Source organism: Hemicordylus capensis, chromosome 2, assembly GCF_027244095.1.
Source record: "Hemicordylus capensis ecotype Gifberg chromosome 2, rHemCap1.1.pri, whole genome shotgun sequence".
Taxonomy (NCBI): Eukaryota; Metazoa; Chordata; class Lepidosauria; order Squamata; family Cordylidae; genus Hemicordylus; species Hemicordylus capensis.
The window spans coordinates 224,256,967-224,265,785 of record NC_069658.1 but is presented as its reverse complement, the minus strand read 5'-3'; the positions used below and the strand labels follow the sequence as shown (position 1 = coordinate 224,265,785).

Sequence of the window (8,819 nt, the reverse complement as noted above, 5' to 3'; positions counted from 1 at the left end):
TTTTGAAAATTCTGCATAGGGGCAGGGCTGGAACTGGGCAAGGTCTGCAAGGATCTAATAAGCTAACTGGGCAAAGAGGCACCTTTTAAAAGTGGCGATTCTCTTCATTGAGCAGGGGGAGAGCAACTGGCCCTATCCATCCCCAGCACAGCATCCCTCCAGTGGCTGTTGTTGGTGTCCTTCTTATGTTTCTTAGACTATGAGCCCTTTGGGGACAGGCAGCCATTTAATTAATTAATGTATGTATGTATGTATGTAAACTGCTTTGGGAACTTTGGTTGAAAGGTAGAATATAAATACTCATATTCGTAAGTACTCCAGTCCCCTTCCTTGAATTTTCAGATTTATCTTTTCCAAAAAAGTCTCTTTTACTGGTGGAAATACAAGGAAAAGTCATGCGGGAAGGATCCAGTAAGGAGCACTTCGGCTTCTGCCTTGCAGTCTTTTGCCAATGAATGCAAACCCACCAGGATCATTCTCAAGGGCTCGCTACTGAGAGGTGACACTTTAATTTGGAGCAGAGGAATGTGGACAAGGAAAGGGTTTAGCCCCTCCCTCCCCCCCACCATGAGCATCGTAAGGGGAGAGAAACATCAGAGTGACATAAATAAGGCACAAGTCTAGAGGGTACAGCTCAAGTGTTCACATTACTTTAATGAAAAATGTTTGGCTCCTTTTGCAGAGCCACGATGACAACATCTGTCCTAGGACAGGCTCCAAAGTACGTTTCTTATGGTCATTGTCGTCCACCCCGCCAAGAGCCCATAGCCAGCCAGGCTCCCCCCTGGCCCCAAAGGCTGCGATTTGTGAGCCAGGATCCTGCTCTGCCCACAAAACTTCCCAGCGTAATTAAAAATAAAATAAAATTCTCCCCTTCTTCTTTCCTCTCTGCAATCCTCCCATCAGTGTTCCTGGCAACAGGGATTTCCCATTGTCTACAACTCCCATCTACCCCAGCTAAAGGCCACTGCAGCTGGGAATGATGGGAGTTGTAGTTGTCCACATCTGGAAGCCCCTCTTACAGAGAGCACCTGCCAACTTTTCTTTCACATCCAACAGCAACCGACACACAACCTGCAGAATTAACCACGGAAACCCCTTCACAGTGGGTTCTTCCTTCCTTCAGGTCAGGAGATCATTCCCTTCTCTTTCCTGCTAAGCCTCCAGCTCTGCAAAAACCTCTGGCAAGGACAGGCTGATGCCTATGAACTCACCCCTGTGCTTCATCTTTCAAGTGGCCTCAACTCACTCTGAAAACCTCCAGCCCTTCATTCTGCAACTCTTCATTTTACTTGGGCTGAGGGAAGTTTAATGCCTTTAGGGAAGGGTCTTGGAGGAAGCCCCTGTCAGAGCCCTACGGGGGCTCCTCTGCATGCAGACCGAATCCCCCCTAGGAGGAAATGAAGAGATCCTTCTTTCCAGTGCCGCCTCCTTTTCTCAAACCCTTCCTCTCCCTCTGCTGCCAGGCTCCCTTCTCTCCATCCCCTCCTGCACCAGAACCCCAGTCCTGCATTCTCTGCTCCTCCCTGCTGCCTCTGACCTTTCCCACATTCTCTGCCTCGATCCTTCAATGATCTCGCCCAGCTTGGCAAGATGACCCTCCACCCTGTGCACGCATGCACGCACAGATACACACACACACACACTCCTCACCACCACATCCACACGCCTGTATGCTGCTCTATCATCTAGTCTCCTTGCCACCCACCCCATGGCATAGCTACTGCTCGACAAGGGAGGACAAATGTCCCTGGGCCGCCATGGCACCCCTTCACCCCTCCGCCGGGGCACGTCCTCCCCCCACATCCAGCTGGTGACTGAAGCACTCACTGGCGGAGAGTGTGTGGCATGGCCCCTCTCCTGCTCCTTCCTAGCTGGCACTTCATTCGCCAGCTGGGTCCTTTTTTTGGCCTCCCTCTCTAAGTGAGGGAGAGAAAGGCAGCACCCAGCAGCCGAACAAAGTGCTGGCTGGGAAGGAGTGGGGGAAGGAGCTGCGCGCCCTCCCTTCTGGACACTGGCCACGATGCCCCCTGCGTTGATGTGCGCCTGACGCTGATGCAAGGGGTGTGGCTTGCAGACAAACTGGGGGGGGGGCGCATCAGCCTGGCCCCTGGGCACCAGCAAGCCCTCTACGCCCCTGCACCCACCGCCTTCTAGGAAGCTGGAAGCCCCAGATCCAAATTCTGTAGGATCAATGCCACCCCCAGCTTCCAGTTCGGGGGGGAAAAAAGTGCTGTGGAAGGGAGCAGGATCTGGCCCACAAGCCTGCAAACAGTCCCAGATGGAGGAGGATCGGGTCTCGCTCCCCTGTCTCCAGCAGTCTGGTCAGGGGCGACGGGGGGGCTTGCTACAGGCAGTGCAGCATGCGGAGGGCGTACTCCACCCGCTCCCGGAGGGGCAGCGTCCAGCCCTGCCGCGCCAGCGTGTCCAGCGAGAAGGTGGTGCCCTGTCGCTGGCGGTCCACGAAGGTCCAGAGGTATTCCCCAGCTGGCCGACTCAGCACAATCTTTGTGCGGTCGTGGTAGAAATTGACCTGAGGGGGAGAAGCCGGAAAGGGATGAGTGCATCTGGCTGGCCTGCCAAGAGCAGTGGGGTGGGTAAGCATGGGGTGAGGGGCAGGAGGGGTGCCCCCCCCATGCATCTGCTTCCAGCAAGGAAGGCCTAATCCTGGCCCTGCTCCCTGGGTGCTCCTTTCTCTAGAGGGAATCTTGCAAGGGGAGCATCATTCACACACCCACACCCCAGACCTCTTCCTGCCTGACCTCAGTGATTGAACCCTTGCTCCTCATGTAGGACACGGGAACATAAGAAACTGCCGCCTTACTCTTGAGTCAAACCCTTGGTCCATCTAGCTCAGTTTTGTCTACAATGACTGGCAGCAGCTTCTTCAAGGATTTGGGCAGGAGTCTCTCCCAGCCCTACCTGGAGATGCTGCCAGGGAGTGAACCTGGGACCTCCTGCATGCAAAGCAGATGCTCTGCCACTGAGCTATGGCCCCATCCCCTAAGGCAGGACTGCTCAGCTTCGGCCCTCTTGCAGATGTTGGCCTACAACTCCCACAATCCCTGGCTGTTGGCAGCTGTGGCTGGGGATTATGGGAGCTGTAGTCCAAAAACAGCTGGGGGCGGTGGCTAAGTTGAGCAGGCCTGCCCTAAGGTGACTGTCTTGCAGCACTCACAGGTAGTCACCCATCCAAATGCAAACCAAGGTGAGCTATGCTCAGGAAAGGGGACAATTTGTGTTCACTACCCCAAAACCAGCTCTTCTCGCCTTGAAGATCCCAGGTTCAATCCTTGGCAGCATCCCTGGGCAAGGCTAGGAAAGACCCCCATAGTCTGAAACTGCTGGTCAGTAGATGCTAACAAGTTAGAGCAATGGCTCACTATGGCAGAAGGCATCTTCTGAAGCTCCCCAGTGCAAAGTTTCTTAACCTTGGGCCCCCGGATGTTGATGGACTTCAACTCCCATCATCCCCAGTCATGCCCATTGCGGAAAGGGATGATGGGAGTTGTAGTCCATCAACATCTGGGGGGGCCAAGGTTAAGAAGCCCTGCCTTAGTGGATTCATCCTTTGCAAGCCCTAAGCAGAAGCCCGAGACTCTGCCTCTCCCTCCCTGTCAAGACACACGCTGGGGTCCACCCTCACAATGAAAATCAGGCTGTGAGGAGAATCCAGCCAGGATCCCAGACCTGTGTGTGCTTCTGAGAACTGGCCGTTTGTGTGTGTCTGCAAACATCGAGCCAGCGTGGTGTAGTGGTTAGAGTGCTGGACTAGGACCCGGGAGACCTGAGTTCAAATCCCCATTCAGCCATGAAACTAGCTGGGTGACTCTGGGCCAGTCACTTCTCTCTCAGCCTAACCTACTTCACAGGGTTGTTGTGAAAGAGAAACTCAAGTATGTAGTACACCGTTCTGGGCTCCTTGGAGGAAGAGCGGGATATAAATATAAAATATAATAATAAAATATATAATAATCGAGATAGGAGGAAGCAAACGTGATTGTGTGCTGGCTGCGATCTGGGTAGGATACCGTGGGACGTGCTTTTCCTCCACTCTGACGCCGTACTGAGTCAACGGTGTGGGTGGGCCACCACCGTCCTACCCAGATCGCACCTAGCACAGGATCACTTCCTCTTCCTACCCTGATTTTTGCTGACATGCAACCACTTCTCAGGATCACATGGAGCCTGGCTGGATGCTCCTCCCACCCAGCTCTTGCTTGTGAGAGCTTGCTTGTTCATTTTTTGAATTGTAAGCCCGCTTGGAAACCTTTCTAAATGGAATGGCAGAATTAACCTGGTTGAAGCAGGCAAGCAGGCAAGCAAGCCACGTTTCTGACCGCCACCACTCTGCCTCCACACACACTTTCTGCCTTTAAAATGCCTGCACAGGCCAAGCATCCGGCAAAACAGTTGCACTGAGGTGTTTGAGTTAGCTCTGAGGACGTGCTGGATGTGGCAGGGGTGTGTATGGGGGACAGGACTCCTTCAAAACTGGGCTGAGGCGAGGAATTACCTGAAGGGTTCCATCGCTGAAAAGCATCAAGAGGGCCTCATCTGATTTTGCAAACTGCAGGAGGTACAGATCACCCGTGGAGCTCCCAGCATCTGCCTGCTGGTGCCCGCCCTGTGGAACAGCAAAGCGTCAGTGCCCCGGTGATTGTGTCTAAACCCCTTTGAAAGCCATCCAAGGCGGTGGCCATCTCTGAATCTTGCAGCAGGGAGTCCCAGAGATTTAGGTATGCACTGAGTGAAGCAGGACTTCCATACGATTCCATCAGGGGCATAGCGAGGTTGGGGTGGGCCCTGAGGCAAAAAGCGAGAACACGCCCCTGCCTCCCACCTTCCACTTCAGAGGGGTGCAAGGGGGAGAACAAAGAACAGGCTGTCACCCAGCCGTGGCTTCCCCTGAGGGGCCCATGGATATGTGTAGCCCGCCCTTGTTCTGTTGGAGCTGCACCCCTGGATCTCATGCTTTCAGATCTGGAGAGGAAAATGTTGCCCCTCTTCTGCCTTTGTCTACACCCCTCATTCTCATGTTCCCTGCTAGCAGGACCCCCAGTTAAGCCACCAAAGGGAGGATGGCGAAAAGGAGGAGCATCTCTGACAACGTTTTAAAAGGTAGTTAAGACTCATTTGTTCACCCAGGCTTTTAATACGATCTACAGTTTTAATAGTTTTAATATTGTGTTAACTTTTAAATTGTTGTAATGTTTTAACCTTTTTATTTTGTCTTGTCTTGTCGAAACCACCCAGTGATGTCAGTTTTGGACGGTATAAAAATGTGTTTAAATAAATAAAGGGAGAGAGAGAGAGAGAGAGAGAGAGAAACACGAAGTCTCCACTTGAGACCCCTGCCCCTTACCTCTAGCAGCCGCTGCTGCATATACTGTGTGAAGAAGTTAAGGATGCCCACTTTAACAGTCAAGGAAGCGGGGAACTCTCTCCGGGGGAAGTATGCGGCCTTGTGAGCCTCCCTGCAGTAGCAGATGCGCCTGGAGGAGGAGTGAGAGGAGGCGCTATGGAGTCACCACGGGGTGGATCCAGGGCCCCCACACATCAGCACTGAGTGCAACCCAGAACGCTCCCTACAAGCAGAGGGTGGGAGGGAAAGGCTCCAACAATGCGGTTAGGGTGGGGCTGTGCCCTTCAGCCTGCTTCACTGCCACAGCTTAGCCTGGTCATATGTGGAGAGTGCTCCCAAACATGTGCAGAGTGCCCCAAAGGGTTATGGATCTCCATTGTGCATGCACCCTGGGAGGGAGGGAGGGAGGGAAGGAGGGTGGGGGAATACCCACTGGCGCAGAGGGCAGAGCGCGATGTGGGTCCCATCAGCGAGGAGGACTCCCGTCGACCCATCAGAGACCAGGTAGCCAAATCCGTACTTGTTGGAGTAGTCTACCCACTTTGTAACCATCCGGATGATGCTCCCCTGATGTTGGTTCTCGGGGTTCTGCTCTGCTACAGGGACAAAGGAGGAAGAAATGCTAGGGCAGAAGTTGGCATCCTGAAAGCCCTCACTTCTACATTTTACACCTTGCAAGAATCCATCTCCTGGACTTTGATCTCTAATTTGAATGGCAGCTCCCTGGAAAATGCCTTGGAAGTAAAATAAAGGTTTTATAAACTCATGGAAATCTGGGTTGTTTGAGTGACACTTACTGGAGTCATGTGACATCCAGAACAGTTTATACAGTGCAGTTTATATAGTGCTAATATATTCTCTTGGGCAATGGTCTTCCCCAAAATCCTTCCATGCACTTATAAGCCCTGTTCAGCAAAGATCCCTTCCACTGTTAATTATAAGCCTCCTATTTTCAGATCCTGCTCTTTGATTGTTTCCTGATTATTGTAACTGGGAGATTTATGAGGAATCATCCCTTAATTAGTTTGCTTCTGTTCCCCATGGCATTGGTTGGTGGGAATTAATTAATGGTTTACTTCCATCATGTTTTTTTCCTGTTATAGCAAACAGTGCTATTTTGCACTAAAAGAGCTAAAATAATAAAAAAAGAGGAAACAAGTAATTAAAGTCCTTCCCATCCTACATCCGTAAGGAAGAGAAGCTGACTAATTAAGGGGCAATTAATTCCCAGTTGTGATTGACAAGAAGCAATCAAATGGGCAGGACCTACCAACAGGAAGTTTTAAATGAAAGGCTCAGTAGCGCTGAAAAGCATTCCCCAGGACACACTGGATAGCTGACCCTGCAATCATGGACTATTTCAAATAATAATAATAATAATGGCCACAAATTAATTCCAAAAAGACATTGAATTGTGATGGTTTGTCAATGTCATTATAAATTCCCTGTAAAAAGTGAGAATGAGGGAAGGACAGGAATTCCAGAACGGGGAAGGAAACTCTCATTGGCCATTGGTCTTGCACAGAATTGTGACAGAAGAAAAAAGTAATACATTTCTGTCCCATGGTAAACAATGGAAGCATCTCACGTGGGCAAAACATGGAGTGGGGGTAGGAACAGCAGCCAGACCTCAGGTTGGAGTCAAAGCCGAGTATTTCAAAGAGTTACTCTGTGCCCTGCTCCCAGGCTTACCCAGGGGGATGGTCTGCAGACAGGTGTGCAGCACTTGGTCCACTGTCTCCAGGACACTGCCGGGTGTCCACTCTCCATCTGCCAGAGAGACAAAGAGGGAGGAAGCCAGCATGACTTTGGGGGCACAGCCAACTGAGTTGGGGGCACAGCACGGGGCACATTCTACCACAGAGCATCGACCCAGAGGTCCTGCACCCCCTTTACGTTAGGAAGCTGCCTTCTGCCGAGTCAGACTATTGGCCCATCTTGCTCAGTGTCGTCTGATTGGCAGGTGGCTCTCCAAGGTTTCAGGAAGGAATCTCTCCCAGCCCTACCTGCAAATAACGCCAGGGAGTGAACTTGGGAGTCCCAGGGGTGTAGCTAGGGGAGAGGGGGCCCGTGTTCATCCCTCTCTCTGGCGGCCCCCCAGAGTGAGGGAGATAATGAAGAAAATAGGGAGGGGTGGAACGGGAGGGCCCTCAGGAGCTGGGGGCCCGTGTTCTTTGAACCCTTTCGCTCAATTATAGCTACGCCTCTGCTTGGGACCTTCTGCATGCAAAGCAGATGCTCTCTCTGAGTTCCTCTTTTTTGGTGATGTGGACCTGGCCACCCTGGGGCTGAGCCAGAGGGCTCCTTCCTGTTTCCTCTGAGGGATTTCTTCCTAGGGATAGCACACTGGCTTTGCTGCTTCTGCCTCTTTCACAGCGACCCACCTGACCCAGAGATAAAAGGGAGGGGGAACTTTCCTCATGCTTGCAGGCTCAGACTGGCCCACAGGGCAACAGGGCATATTCCCAGTGCGCCCCAGCTGCTTGGCGCCCCTGCTCCCCAACTTCCAACCCCAACCTTGATGACCTATTCTGCTCAAAACCCGGCGCCCTCCCCACATACATTCCACCGCCCTCTCAGTGCCCCCAGTGTCCAGCTCTCTGCCTCCTGCAGGCTGACTCACCCTTGGCTTCAGACCGGCTATTGTTCAAAGACCCCTTCATGAGCAAGTGCACAGGCAAGTGGCTGGCATCCTCCGTCCTGTTCATGTCCTCCTTTTCTTTTTCTCCCTTGGTGGGAGAGAGAGAGAGAAGTGAGTCCAAGGGAGCAGAGAGAATTAAACTTCCACATCCCATCAAAAGCACCAAAAACAGGGCAATTCATTCGCTTCCACCACTACTGGGTTTGAAAAAACTCGAGAACGTATATGGGGAAACAAAAAAGACTAGAGTAAGCCACAAAACTTTGCAACCACCAGTGGAAAAAGGAGGTTTGGGTGTCCCAGATGTTACCTTTTACTACATGACTGCACAAGTGAGGCAGCCTATTAAAATGATAGAGGTCAAAGAACGTACCTCATGGTTAGATATTGAAGGTCAGTTTACAGAAGAAAGGTCCCTACAGGAAACACTTTGGCAGCTTCCAAAAGAGATTGCAGGATGTTACCAAAAACTTATTTTTGGCCTCTACCTTAGCAATATGGGATAGATCGATCTAAGGCAGCTGCCTTTCCAGTGCTTTTACACCAGAACAAAGTTCCAAAGCTTTTGGAGTGTGGAGAGCACACAATATTACTGAAGTAAACCAAATTATTGGAAAAGAAGAGTGTAAATCCATGGCTGAATTAGAAACTGAATTTGGATGTGCAAATCCCTGGTTTGAATATTTGCAGCCTCAGCATTTCCGGGAACAGAGTGGTTACCCGGGGGAACCACAAAGACAGAACAACTGATCATCAAGGGGGAGTGTGTGCCTCAAAACATCATCTCTGTGTTATAGAAGTATTCCTTAAATC

The 8,819-nt window shown here is 51.5% G+C and overlaps 1 protein-coding gene across 7 annotated transcripts in view; it reads right to left on the bottom strand.

Moving 5' to 3' along the window:
- Positions 1-628: 628 nt before the first annotated feature.
- LOC128346819 (serine/threonine-protein kinase PLK2-like) overlaps positions 629-8,819 on the bottom strand; it is a 53,529-nt gene continuing 45,338 nt past the window's right edge. For 6 of the 7 annotated variants that reach the window (XM_053300524.1, XM_053300520.1, XM_053300523.1 and 3 more), the window contains 6 exons: positions 7,989-8,094; positions 7,058-7,135; positions 5,799-5,961; positions 5,366-5,495; positions 4,517-4,627; positions 629-2,533 (listed from right to left, as the gene is read on the bottom strand). In XM_053300524.1, the coding sequence (XP_053156499.1) occupies positions 2,348-2,533; positions 4,517-4,627; positions 5,366-5,495; positions 5,799-5,961; positions 7,058-7,135; positions 7,989-8,094 (774 nt within the window). In that variant the 3' untranslated portion in view covers positions 629-2,347. The remainder of the gene's footprint in view (positions 2,534-4,516; positions 4,628-5,365; positions 5,496-5,798; positions 5,962-7,057; positions 7,136-7,988; positions 8,095-8,819) is intronic. The other variant, XM_053300518.1, reaches the window with a different exon arrangement.